The sequence below is a fragment of the Physeter macrocephalus genome, chromosome 11, assembly GCF_002837175.3.
Source record: "Physeter macrocephalus isolate SW-GA chromosome 11, ASM283717v5, whole genome shotgun sequence".
Lineage (NCBI taxonomy): Eukaryota > Metazoa > Chordata > Mammalia > Artiodactyla > Physeteridae > Physeter > Physeter macrocephalus.
This window is the reverse complement of record NC_041224.1, coordinates 41,910,786-41,925,451: the sequence shown is the minus strand read 5'-3', so window position 1 is coordinate 41,925,451 and position 14,666 is coordinate 41,910,786. Positions and strand designations below refer to the sequence as shown.

General features: G+C 42.3%; 1 protein-coding gene across 7 annotated transcripts in view; it reads right to left on the bottom strand.

Moving 5' to 3' along the window:
* FSD2 (fibronectin type III and SPRY domain containing 2) overlaps nucleotides 1-14,666 on the bottom strand; it is a 42,115-nt gene that overhangs the window by 22,394 nt on the left and 5,055 nt on the right. For 3 of the 7 annotated variants that reach the window (XM_028494921.1, XM_028494922.2, XM_028494924.1), the window contains one exon: nucleotides 36-750. In XM_028494921.1, coding sequence (XP_028350722.1) covers nucleotides 36-680 — 645 coding nt within the window. In that variant the 5' untranslated portion in view covers nucleotides 681-750. Of the gene's footprint in view, nucleotides 1-35; nucleotides 4,780-14,666 lie in introns of those variants that run through there. The other 4 variants (XM_028494923.2, XM_028494925.2, XM_055087903.1 and 1 more) reach the window with 4 other exon arrangements.

Sequence of the window (14,666 nt, the reverse complement as noted above, 5' to 3'; positions counted from 1 at the left end):
ATCAAGAGAAAGGAGAACTAAGGCAATCGATTTACCTTGGCACTTTCCAGTGCTTTACTGAGCGGGGTCACCTCATGCTCCTTGTGTTCATCAAAAACCTTCTCCGAGGCTCTTATTGGAGTTTTGCAAGTGACACAGAAGACATCGGCAGCTTCTTCCTCGTCCTCCTCCTCTGGGATAACGTAGCACTCATACTCCTCACTGGCATGGCCGTGGGTGTACCTATAGGCTTCCCGCAAGTCCTGGCACTGGCCTGCTGATCCCCATGCCCCGAAGCCCAGGTCCTCAGCCTTAACAGCCTCGCCACTAAGTCTCCAGTCTCTCTGCTCCCTCAGTGGCTCTCTCCCTGTCATCATATAAGGAGGATATTCTGAAACCTCTATTCTGGGCGTGCTTTTGTCAGTAAACTCATCCCCTAATTCGTGATCATCTTCAAGTCCATATAGATGGACAAGTTCATCCACTTCCTCTTCAAGGTCTCTCTGAGCCTTCCCTTTCATGGGCTCTCTTGACTTATTGGTCATTTCGGCTTGAACTACTTCTCTTCTCATCTGAGTGTCTTCTTCTGGGAAGATCTGCAGTCTGTCTTCAGAGTCATACAGATCCATGTGATGAAAGTGGAAGTCCTTGGAAGCAGCGGGCCTGCCCAGCCCTGGTGCCTCCCCGGCCTCCCCCTCCATCGTAGCTCTGGGCAGCACTTCTGCACAAGCAGGATTCTTCCTGGACCGTTCTTAGTGGATACCCTGGATCCTAGAACACAAAACCCCATTTATGAGAAGGTCGTTGCAGTAGATGGTCGTTAGATTGGGCTCAACTTATTCACAATTAAAAAAAAAAATCTGAGCAGCTCAGTTGTAGTTTCACTTTAAACAATCTGTAAAGAAAGGTTTGCTTTCTACAGGAGGATGGGCTTCCTAAGCTTAAAAGAGACAGGAGAAATTATGAAAAAAAAAAACATAATTTGATTTGACTAACAAATGACCTCTATACACTGAAAAAACCTAAAAATCTCAAAAGGCAAAATAATAGGAAGTGTTTCAGGCAATTATTATTAAACAAATTATATGAATTAATTGAAAAGAAAAATCTCAGTAGGTTACTGAGCAATGAGAATTTACAAAATAATTTCTTTTGCATATAGTATTACCTGTACAAAAACATTTGGAAAATAGTTCATCCTTATGAGTAACAGAGAACAAATAAGTCAATGCCATTTTGCCTTTTGATACCCAAGGCTGGGTAAGGGTCCAGTGAAGTGAGTACTCTTACATGTTGTTGGTTAGAATATGCATGGCTCCACCTTTCTGGAAAACAAGTGTGACAGCATGGATCAAGAGCCTTAAAGATGTTCACACTCGGGCTTCCCTGGTGGCGCAGTGGTTGAGAGTCCGCCTGCCGACGCAGGGGACACGGGTTCGTGCCCCGGTCTGGGAAGATCCCACATGCCGTGGAGTGGCTAGGCCCGTGAGCCATGGCTGCTGAGCCTGCACGTCTGGAGCCTGTGCTCTGCAACGGGAGAGGCCACAACAGTAAGAGGCCCGTGTACCGCAAAAAAAAAAAAAATGTTCACACTCTTTAACCTAACAGTCCTCTTCCAGGACCCTAAGGAAAAAATCTCAAATACAGCAGAAAAAATTATTTCTATATAAAAATGTCCACCAAAACCTTTTTTATAGTAGCCAAAAAAAATTGTAAAACCCTAATGATTAGGAGAATGATTAAGTAAAGTAGGATATGTACACCCTGTAGAATATAATGTAGCCTTTAAAATATTAGGGAGAGCAAGTGATAGCTTGGAAAAAGACTTACTATATGATACTAAGTAAAATAAACAGTACTCATTATGTATAGACTATGAGGTCCACTATTTTAATGGAGGTACACAAAATCTAGAAAGAAATAATAGTAGCAGTAAATACAATATTAGTAGTAGCTACTACATATTGAGCACTTACTGTATGCTTTTTCTTTGATAGGCAGTTTATTTTACTTTATTTTATTTTTTAGCTTTTTTTTTTTTTTTTTTTTTTTGGCCACGCAGCATGTGGGATCTTAGTTCCCAGACCAGCGTTCACACCTGCACCCCATGCATTTAAGCCCTGGACCACCAGGGAAGTCCCTGTGCTAGGCAGTTTATATACATTCTTCTATGTGGTAGGCACTACCGTTATCCCCATTTTACAGATCAGGAAACAGTGGCTCCGAGAGGGTATCTTATGCAAGGTCAATGGCTAGTTCGTTGTTGAACTGGGATTTGAACCTTAGTGTGTGTGGTGGCCATAAGACTGTGCCTTGCAGATATCCAACTATAGAGGCCATAGATATCCAACTGACCAGGGGCTTTGGCTACACTCCGAAAGCCATCGTCACATTTGCACGGAGGACATGCTTCCCGTGGGCGTCTTCCATCCAATGACAAAGTATAGCAGAGACACTAAGGCAGATCCATTTCTGATTGACACAAAACTACTCTGGAGGCAAATCTTGGCTGGAGGACTCCTTGACAGTCTTGCCAAACCTTTTTTAGAGGACATGGCAGGTTAGGATGATTCCTCAAAACCCTCCTTCCTTCTCTCCTTCACTCGGGGTCAGACTTGCATCATGGTCTGACAGCTCTCTCAGCCTTTCCCATCTTCCTCCCCTTTTTATCTCATACAAGAGTTTCCCCTAATCAAATTATTGCATATCTAATGCCATCTGGTGCCTGCTTCTTGGAGGACCTTGATGAACACTATCTGTTGGACTATAAAGTCCTTGCTTGCTTCTCGGCACAGAACTGCCATTATGTTATATTAGTTTTTGGTAATAGTTCAACTGATACATAACTCACATAACATACAACTCACCTGTTTAAAGTGTATAAGTCAATGGTTTTTTAGTATAGTCACAAAAATGAGCAATGATCACCACAGTCAATTTTAGACCATTTTCCTTACCTCAAAAAGAGACTCTGCATCCGTTAGCTATCACCACCCACACTCCCTCATTTCCACTAGCCCTAAGCAACCACGAATCTATTTTCTGTCTCTACTGATTTTCCTGTTTGGACATTTCATATAAATGGAATTGTATGATATGTGGTCTTTTGTGACCAGCTTCTTTCTTAGCATAATGTTTTCAAGGTTCATCCAGATTGTAGCACATGTCAGTACTTCATTTCTTCTTAGGGCTGAATAATATTCTATTGTATGGATATATCATATTTTGTTTATTCATCAGGTGATTTGCACTGTTTCCCATTTCATTTAGGTTGATTTCACCTTTTGGCTATTATAAATAATGCTGCTAAAATATTTGTGTACGAGTGTTTGTGTGCATATATGTTTTCATCTCCCTTGGGTATATACCTAGGAGTGGGATTGTTGGGTCAAATGGTAACTCTGTTTAACGTTCTGAAGAATTGCCAAACTGTTTTCCGAAGTGGCTGTACCATTTTACATTCCTACCAGCATTGTATGAAGGCTCTGACTTCTCCACATCCCTGTCAACACTTACTATCTTTTTAAAAATTATTATTATATCATGAAGGCACAGGTGAGCCAGGCTGGCGAGCAGGTTAGCAAAGAGAGTTGGAAGCATTATGCAGGCATAAGGAGGACCAACAGAAAGTGGTCATCAGGCCTCATGAGAGACCCTCAGCCAGAATCATCCAGATGAGCTGCTCTCAGATTCTTGACCCTCAGAAACCATGCAAGACAATAAATGTTTATTGTTTTAAGCTACTAAATTTTGGAATAAAAAAAATTGTTATGCAGCAATAGACAACCAATACACTGTCCCAGCCTAAAATAACCTTTTTTCCCTCTTGATACCATTCTCTCCCTCCTTTTTTTTTTTCCACATTTGGGCTTCTCCAAAGGGTAGCAGTTAAACTATTGATCTTCAGACTATGGCATCTGTACATAAAAACTTTCCAAGGGTTACACGGACATGGATAGTTTTAAGAGTATCAGTTTCCAGATGTCCAGCATAATGTTTAATCTTTCCCAGAGCTGCTCTGCCTGGAAATAAGCCAGCAGTCGAGGCTTCCTGCAGGTTATCTTTTCACAATAGCCCTTCTTTTATTTTTTTTAATAAATTTTTTTATTTAGTTATTTTTGGATGCGTTGGGTCCTCGTTGCTGCACACAGGCTTTCTCTAGTTGCAGCGAGCGGGGGCTAGCTACTCTTCGTTGCGGTGCGCGGGCTTCTCGTTGCGGTGGCTTCTCTTGTTGCGGAACACTGGCTGGAGGCGCGCGGGCTTCAGTAGTTGTGGCTCACGGGCTCTAGAGCGCAGGCTCAGTAGTTGTGGCGCACAGGCTCAGCTGCTCTGAGGCATGTGGGATCTTCCCGGATCAGGGCTGGAACCCGTGTCCCTTGCATTGGCAGGCGGATTCTTAACCACTGCGCCACCAGGGAAGCCCACAATAGCCCTTCTTTTTATTAAAAAAGTAAAACTATACCTCTCACTCATCCTGAATATTACATTACACTGTAAGATTTCATTGCTTTGGAATTTAAAAACCTCCAGTGGGCTAAATGAAGGGACAATTTGAAATATTGGTATCAATGTTGAGAGAGTGAATGACATTATTGAATGGGTAAGAAATTTTTTTGTAAGCTGAGTGGTTTCCAGTTCTTTGCTTTCAACAAAATTGAAGGACGATCTAATCAAGTGTCAACTGATACATGATTAAAAGTGATTTTTTGTGATATATTACTATGTAATTTTTGGCATGCATTTCAGAAGGAGTTCAAAGAACTGAGTGGCATTGTTATAATAAAGCAGTTTCCTTTTCCATCTACTTCTGTAGGTGAGCAAGTCTGCTCAGTGCTTACATCTACAATATGAAAAATAGAAAGACAATTGACACTAATTCCTGTTGCATTTTATAATATACCATTTTCATCCATGGATACACAAATTAACTTTTTTAAAGAAAGGAAAAAGCCCCATCTACTTCATCAAGAAATGCATTTCCGGGCTTCCCTGGTGGATCAGTGGTTGAGAATCTGCCTGCTAATGCAGGGGACACGGGTTCGAGCCCTGGTCTGGGAAGATCCCACATGCCGCGGAGCAGCTAGGCCCGTGAGCCGCAACTACTGAGCCTGTGCGTCTGGAGCCTGTGCTCCGCAGCAAGAGATGCCGCGATAGTGAGAGGCCCGTGCACCGCGATGACGGGTGGCCCCCGCTTGCCACAACTAGAGAAAGCCCTCGCACAGAAACGAACACCCATCACAGCCAAAAGTAAAATAAAATAAATAAATAAATAAAAGAAATGCATTTCCATTTTACTTTTTTTGTTTAATAGTTATTTGTCAAAATGTGTAATGTATTATGTTATTTTGCTTACATGTGACTAAAAGTTGTATTGATAAATTAATCCAGAAGAAAAAAGAGGTTGCTATTTAGAGACATAATTCTAGGAAAATTTAAAAAATGTAAATCTCAGGTCATAGATGTATATTTTTTTTGTAGAGAAATATCACAGATGATCAATAAAAGACTTTCTAAGCATAGAGAAATAATACATTAGGACAAAATTCTTCTGAGAAGTTAAATGGAAATACTAGCTCAGGAGGAAAAAGAACAATGTAAAATTTCTAATGTTTTAGAAGAGTTCTTGCATTTTTAAAGATAGTTGAGGAAGAATATCAAATTGCTATAGCATTTAAGACTCCATTGAATAAATTTAAAAAGGTTATAAAATAGTTTTATTTCAAATATTTTAATTTGAATATGTGAATATTTATAATATGCCACAAAGGATATCTTTTGCAATCATTTGTACTTTATAAAATAATAGCTTTATTAAGACATAATTAAGTTACCATAGAGTTCACTCGTTTAAAGTTTATAATTTAGTATTTTTAGTATACTTACAGAGTTGTGCATCCATCACCACTAATTCCAGAACACTTTCATCACCTCAAAAGAAACCCCATACCCAGCAGTCACTCCCCATTACCCACTCCTTCAGCCCCTGATAACTACTAATCTACTTTTTGTCTCCAGCATTTGCCTGTTCTGGACATTTCATATAAATGGAATCCTATAATATGTGATTTTGGTATCTGGCTTTTTTCATTGAGTTTAATGTTTTCCAGGTTCATCCATGTTGTAGAACATATTCTTTTAATACCTGAATAGTATTCCATTGTAGTAATATACCATATTTTGTTTATCCATTCATCAATTGATGGATACATGGGTTGTTTCCACTTTTTTGGCTATTATGAAAAATGCTGCTCTTAACATCCATTACAAGTTTTTGTGTGGACATATGTTTTCATTTCTCTTGGGTATATTCTGAGGAGTGGAATTGCTGGGTAATATGGTAACTCTATGATTAACCTTTTGAGGAACTGCCAAAGTCTTGTCCAAAGTGGCTGCACCATTTTTGCATTCTTATCACCAGTGTATGAGGGTTTCAGTTTCTCCATGTCCTCATCAATATTTGTTTTGTCTATCTTTTGGATTACGCCATTCTAGTAGACATAAAGTAGTATCTCATTGTGGTTTTGATCTGCATTTCCCAGATGCCTAATCGTGTAGGGCATTTTTCATGCATATACTGCCATTTGTATATCTTCTTTGGAGAAATGTCTATTTAAATCCATTGTCCATTGTGATGGGTGATTTTATGTGTCAACTTGTCTGAGCCACCATGTCTAGATATTTGGTCAAACATTAATATTACTAAAATCTTCTAACATAACACATATGCAATAAGGTTTTGAGGAAAAGAACAAAAGCAAAAACTTTTTTTAAAAAGGAATCTGGGCTTCCCTGGTGGCGCAGTGGTTGAGAGTCCGCCTGCCGATGCAGGGGACACGGGTTCGTGCCCCGGTCCGGTAAGATCCCACATGCCGCGGAGCGGCTAGGCCCGTGAGCCATGGCCGCTGAGCCTGCGCATCCGGAGCCTGTGCTCTGCAACGGGAGAGGCCGCAACAGTGAGAGGCCCGCGTACCGCAAAAAATAAATAAATAAATAAATAAATAAAAGGAATCTGATTCACTTTGTTATAAAGCAGAAACACACCATTGTAAAGCAATTATACTCCAATAAAGATGTTATAAAAAAACATAATGGAAATGAATATGAAAAAAAAATATATGTATAACTGAATCATTTTGCTGTACAGTAGAAATTAACACAACATTGTAAATCAATTATACTTCAATAAAATAAAAATTTTAAATTAAATAAATAAAAATATACTTTAGTTATAAAGCAGAAACACACCATTGTAAAGCAATTATACTCCAATAAAGATGTTATAAAAAAAATAATGGAAATGAATATGAAAAAAATATATATGTATAACTGAATCATTTTGCTGTACAGTAGAAATTAACACAACATTGTAAATCAATTATACTTCAATAAAATAAAAATTTTAAATTATTTATTTAATTCTTGGCTGCATTGGGTCTTCGTTGCTGCTTGCGGTCTTTCTCTAGTTGCAGAGAGCGGGGGGCTACTCTTCGTTGTGGTACGCAGGCTTCTCTTGTTGCGGAGCATGGGATGTAGTTGCGTGGGCTCTAGTAGTTGTGGCCCACGGGCTTAGTTGCTCCGCGGCATGTGGGATCTTCCTGGACCAGGGATCGAATCTGTGTCCCCTGCATTGGCAGGCGGATTCTTAACCACTGCGCCACTAGGGAAGCCCAGCAAAGACATTTTTAAAGCTACAGTTCAGCACTTTTTCTCCCTAGCCATAACTTTTATGATCCAAACAGCTTCTCTTAATTTCCATTTCTGGGGTCAAAGCCAGCAGCCAGCTGTTTGTCTAACTACTTGCTCTGCAGTTGTGCACAGAAGTCAGGTTCAGTGGCTGCCCCTAATGACTTTGCTTATCTTTCTGCAGTGAGGGACTTTGTGACCTTCACTGACAGACTGTCCTTTCAATAACCATTCTAAAGCTATATAATAAAGACATGGCATTCATTTTTCTTTCCACTATTTCCACTTTTGATTGCCTTTTATTTATTTATTTATTTCTAAGTTCTGGGTTTTATTTATTTATTTATTTAGGCTGTGCCGTGCAGCATGTATCTTATTTCCCCGACCACGGATCAAACCTGTGCCCCCTGCATGGAAAGTGTGGAGTCTTAACTACTATACCTCCATGATAGTCCTGATTGCCTTTTCAATATAACATTTTCTGACAGCCCTAATTGTGAAATCCATGGACACGGCCCTGAGCTCTCTTGACTGCTCTGTGTCATTCAATCCTATTTGCCCTCCCTTCTCCCCTGGCTCAGCTGTGATCTCCTCCCAGGCCACTGCCTGCTGGAATCTTTGCTGACTCCCTCCCTCAGCTGCTCCTCACACACTGGCATTCCCCAGGCTTCCATCTATAGTTCCTCCTTCACTCTCCACCTGCTCCGGGTGATCTCAGCCACGCTCACAGCTTCCACGTCCCCTTCTCTGAAAATGGCTCCAAACCCTTGTCTCTGGCCCTCATCTCTCCCCAGGTGGAGGCAGAGCTCTAGAGGAGCAGCTGCCTTCCTTTTTTTTCTGGGGGGGGGGGCGGCATGCAGCATGTGGGATCTTAGTCCCCGACCCGGGATCGAGCCTGCACCCCCTGTATTGGAAGCGTGGAGTCTGAACCACTGGACCGCCAGGGAAGTCCTGCAGCTGCCTTCCTGAACAGCCCCTGTCACCTCAAACTCGACACCCCCTGGTGTTGTTGCCTGTCACGTTCTCTTCTTTCTACTTTGATGTGCGGTGTGATATCCACCCTCTCAAGCCATACACCTGTGACCATCTCTATAGACCACTCTAGAAGATGTCTGGAGGCCCCGTTGCCTTGGTAGATGTCCAGAGAGCCCACTTTCTTCAGCCTCTCTGCACACTGGCCTTTAGTGTCTGTGAGGTCCTGAACTGATTCTCTGGGTCCCACTCCCCTCCTTGGATATTCCTGCTATAGGCCTTCAGTTTCATCCTTGTTTCTCAGCCTCTGTCTGCAGAGACTCAGCTTTTCTACCCATGCCCTTAGGGAAAAGAACTTGGCCATGCATCCAAGGCTGGTCAGAAATGACACTTTGCCCTGTTGGCCCAGACCTCCGTCCTCACTCCTGGAGACAGCCAGCCAGGCTCCTCTTGCTGCCTGCCCCCCGGCACTCCGAGTTCTGTCCTGTGAGCCACAAGGAAAGGCTAAGGGTGGTGATGAGGAGAGCAGAGGACTGACCAGTCCCACACCTGGCTCCATTTTAGGAAGGCTTAATCCAAGAATAGGAGGTTCTGGATCCCAGTGGTGGAGACCTGCACAGCCCTTAACTTGGAGGAGTCCCCGGCCATATCTCTTCTTCTGGGGCTCTGCACCAAATATCACTCCCCCAGTTTAATCATGGCCATGACCCTCCTTGGAAGCCCTTCACACATCCCTCAGTGGGCTCATCCTGGCTCTTGCCAATGGCAAGACAAAAACACAAGAATTGAATGGCTTTCTCTGACCATGGCAGGGACAGTGGGCAAGTGACTACACAGACCTGGCCCTGCTGAGCTCCCATGGATCTTATCTCTTCCCTCCTTCACTCTGAAGTTCCCACAGGAGGCTGTTTTTCCATTTCCCCCATTACCACAACACAGAGAGGCAGACTTCCAGCAGCTATTAGGGGACAAACACGATGCTATCCTAACCCCATCCTGCGTGAAACTGGTTTCTGGGGTCTGGATCTCCATAAGGAAACTTTACTCTTGAAATTCCAAGACGAGCACATCACACTTGGGGTTCCGAAAAACGTCAGTCCCATTCTCTAATGCCCCCAAACTCTTCATATGGAAGAGAATGATAAACATCACTTCAGCCATGTCTGCTGAGGCCAAGTACGATGATGATGCAGGACTGATGCACAAGATACTAGCTCCACTGTGTTCTGGACCACCACCAGGTCCATGGACACCTGGCCACTTCCTGGGACAGGGAAGGGATGAATGAAGGTTGCTCCCAGAGGCAGCATCACAAAGCAAGAGGCTCTGGGACTAGTACTTTGCCCCCTACCTCCAGCATCCAGGACTTATGACTATGGCTAGAGCCTGGATGTTCTTTTGAGTAAGAACCCTGCTCACCACTAGACCCTGGCTGGGCGGTCCTGGAATGTCCTCACCAAGATAGCCTGTTTTAGTGTTGCTTCAAGTGAAGTAGGACACATCTCCTTACTATGAGTCTGTATCCAAAAAAAACAAACTAGTACTGAGCTAGACCAAGAAGCCCCTCTATACACACACACACACACACACACACACACACACACACACACACAAATACACACAACAGACCCAAAGGATCCTTAATTCTTCCTGGGTAGCATGTACATTGCCCTTACTTTAGCCAAGGTCTCCCTTAAATGGTTCCCAAGACCAAAGGGGCGGTACAACTATGGAAGCACCACTTTGCCTTCTCCCCGATTATGGTCCATCCTAGGCCCTCACATCCTTTATTGGTCAACCAGAGCCTACTGTCCGAAAAGGCTCTGAATACTGCCTCTACTCTCCTGTGTGTCTGATTGTGTAACTAATCAGAATTACTCCACCGTGGGAAAGGATAGTCTCTTCAATAGATAGTGCTGGGAAAACTGGATAATCACATGCAAAAGAATGATCTTGGACCTCTATCTTATGCCACTCATCAAAATTAACTCAAAATGGATTAAAGACTTAAATGTAAGAACTGAAACCGTAAAAGTCCTAGAAGAAAACATAGGGAAAAACTCCATATAACACCAAAAGCACAAGCAACAAAAGCAAAAATAAACAAGTAGGACTACACCAAACTAAAAAGCTTTTGCACAGCAAAAGAAACAATAAAATGAAAAGGTAACCTATTTGCAAACTATCTATATGATAAGATATTAATCTCCAAAATATATAAGGAACTCATACAACCCAAGAGCAAAACCCCCCAATAATCTGATTTAAAAATGGGCAGAGGACCTGAATAGACTTCTTTTTTCTAAAGAAGAGATTGAGATGGCCAACAGGTGCATGGAAAGATGCTCAACATCACTGATCATTTGGGAAGTGCAAATCAAACCCACAATGAGCTAACATCTCACGCCTGTTAGCATGGCTATTATACAAAAGACAAGAGATAAGTGTGGATAAGGATGTGGAAAGGGGAACTCTTGTTCACTGTTGGTCTGAATGTACATTGGTGCAGCCACTATGGAAAACAGTATGGAGGTTCCTCAAAAAATTAAAAATAGAACTATCATATGATCCAGCAATCCCACTTCTGGGTATGTATCTGAAGGAAATGAAATAATTATCTTGAAGAGATATCTGTACTCTTATGTTCATTGCAGCTTTAGTCACAATAGTCAAGATATGTCCATCAATGGATGAACGTGTAAAGAAATACACACACCAACACACACACACACACAATGGAATATCATTCAGCCGTAAAAAGAAGGCAATCCTGCCATTTCCAACAACATAGATGAACTTTGAGGGCATTATGCTAAGTGAGATGAATCAGACAAAGACAAATACCGTATGAACTCACTTATGTGTGGAAACTGAAAAAGCTGAACTCATAGAAACAGAAAGTAAACTGGTGGTTGCCAGGGTCTGAGGGGTGGGGGGAATGGGGAGATGTTGGCCAAAGGATACAAACTTCCAGTTATACGATGAATAAGTTCTGGGGATCTAATATACAGCATGGTAACTATAGTTAACAATACTGTACTATATCCTCGAAAGTTGCTAAGAGAGTAGATCTTTTATTTTTTTTAACATCTTTATTGGAGTATAATTGCTTTACAATGGTGTATTAGTTTCTGCCTTTTTTTTTTTTTTTTTTTTTTTTTTGGCCGTACCGTGTTGCATGCGGGATCTCAGTTCCCAGACCAGGGGTTGAGCCTGTGACCCCTGCCATCCAAGGCTGGTCAGAAATGACACTTTGCCCTGTTGGCCCAGACCTCCGTCCTCACTCCTGGAGACAGCCAGCCAGGCTCCTCTTGCTGCCTGCCCCCCGGCACTCCGAGTTCTGTCCTGTGAGCCACAAGGAAAGGCTAAGGGTGGTGATGAGGAGAGCAGAGGACTGACCAGTCCCACACCTGGCTCCATTTTAGGAAGGCTTAATCCAAGAATAGGAGGTTCTGGATCCCAGTGGTGGAGACCTGCACAGCCCTTAACTTGGAGGAGTCCCCGGCCATATCTCTTCTTCTGGGGCTCTGCACCAAATATCACTCCCCCAGTTTAATCATGGCCATGACCCTCCTTGGAAGCCCTTCACACATCCCTCAGTGGGCTCATCCTGGCTCTTGCCAATGGCAAGACAAAAACACAAGAATTGAATGGCTTTCTCTGACCATGGCAGGGACAGTGGGCAAGTGACTACACAGACCTGGCCCTGCTGAGCTCCCATGGATCTTATCTCTTCCCTCCTTCACTCTGAAGTTCCCACAGGAGGCTGTTTTTCCATTTCCCCCATTACCACAACACAGAGAGGCAGACTTCCAGCAGCTATTAGGGGACAAACACGATGCTATCCTAACCCCATCCTGCGTGAAACTGGTTTCTGGGGTCTGGATCTCCATAAGGAAACTTTACTCTTGAAATTCCAAGACGAGCACATCACACTTGGGGTTCCGAAAAACGTCAGTCCCATTCTCTAATGCCCCCAAACTCTTCATATGGAAGAGAATGATAAACATCACTTCAGCCATGTCTGCTGAGGCCAAGTACGATGATGATGCAGGACTGATGCACAAGATACTAGCTCCACTGTGTTCTGGACCACCACCAGGTCCATGGACACCTGGCCACTTCCTGGGACAGGGAAGGGATGAATGAAGGTTGCTCCCAGAGGCAGCATCACAAAGCAAGAGGCTCTGGGACTAGTACTTTGCCCCCTACCTCCAGCATCCAGGACTTATGACTATGGCTAGAGCCTGGATGTTCTTTTGAGTAAGAACCCTGCTCACCACTAGACCCTGGCTGGGCGGTCCTGGAATGTCCTCACCAAGATAGCCTGTTTTAGTGTTGCTTCAAGTGAAGTAGGACACATCTCCTTACTATGAGTCTGTATCCAAAAAAAACAAACTAGTACTGAGCTAGACCAAGAAGCCCCTCTATACACACACACACACACACACACACACACACACACACACACACAAATACACACAACAGACCCAAAGGATCCTTAATTCTTCCTGGGTAGCATGTACATTGCCCTTACTTTAGCCAAGGTCTCCCTTAAATGGTTCCCAAGACCAAAGGGGCGGTACAACTATGGAAGCACCACTTTGCCTTCTCCCCGATTATGGTCCATCCTAGGCCCTCACATCCTTTATTGGTCAACCAGAGCCTACTGTCCGAAAAGGCTCTGAATACTGCCTCTACTCTCCTGTGTGTCTGATTGTGTAACTAATCAGAATTACTCCACCGTGGGAAAGGATAGTCTCTTCAATAGATAGTGCTGGGAAAACTGGATAATCACATGCAAAAGAATGATCTTGGACCTCTATCTTATGCCACTCATCAAAATTAACTCAAAATGGATTAAAAACTTAAATGTAAGAACTGAAACCGTAAAAGTCCTAGAAGAAAACATAGGGAAAAACTCCATATAACACCAAAAGCACAAGCAACAAAAGCAAAAATAAACAAGTAGGACTACACCAAACTAAAAAGCTTTTGCACAGCAAAAGAAACAATAAAATGAAAAGGTAACCTATTTGCAAACTATCTATATGATAAGATATTAATCTCCAAAATATATAAGGAACTCATACAACCCAAGAGCAAAACCCCCCAATAATCTGATTTAAAAATGGGCAGAGGACCTGAATAGACTTCTTTTTTCTAAAGAAGAGATTGAGATGGCCAACAGGTGCATGGAAAGATGCTCAACATCACTGATCATTTGGGAAGTGCAAATCAAACCCACAATGAGCTAACATCTCACGCCTGTTAGCATGGCTATTATACAAAAGACAAGAGATAAGTGTGGATAAGGATGTGGAAAGGGGAACTCTTGTTCACTGTTGGTCTGAATGTACATTGGTGCAGCCACTATGGAAAACAGTATGGAGGTTCCTCAAAAAATTAAAAATAGAACTATCATATGATCCAGCAATCCCACTTCTGGGTATGTATCTGAAGGAAATGAAATAATTATCTTGAAGAGATATCTGTACTCTTATGTTCATTGCAGCTTTAGTCACAATAGTCAAGATATGTCCATCAATGGATGAACGTGTAAAGAAATACACACACCAACACACACACACACACAATGGAATATCATTCAGCCGTAAAAAGAAGGCAATCCTGCCATTTCCAACAACATAGATGAACTTTGAGGGCATTATGCTAAGTGAGATGAATCAGACAAAGACAAATACCGTATGAACTCACTTATGTGTGGAAACTGAAAAAGCTGAACTCATAGAAACAGAAAGTAAACTGGTGGTTGCCAGGGTCTGAGGGGTGGGGGGAATGGGGAGATGTTGGCCAAAGGATACAAACTTCCAGTTATACGATGAATAAGTTCTGGGGATCTAATATACAGCATGGTAACTATAGTTAACAATACTGTACTATATCCTCGAAAGTTGCTAAGAGAGTAGATCTTTTATTTTTTTTAACATCTTTATTGGAGTATAATTGCTTTACAATGGTGTATTAGTTTCTGCCTTTTTTTTTTTTTTTTTTTTTTTTTTTGCAGTACG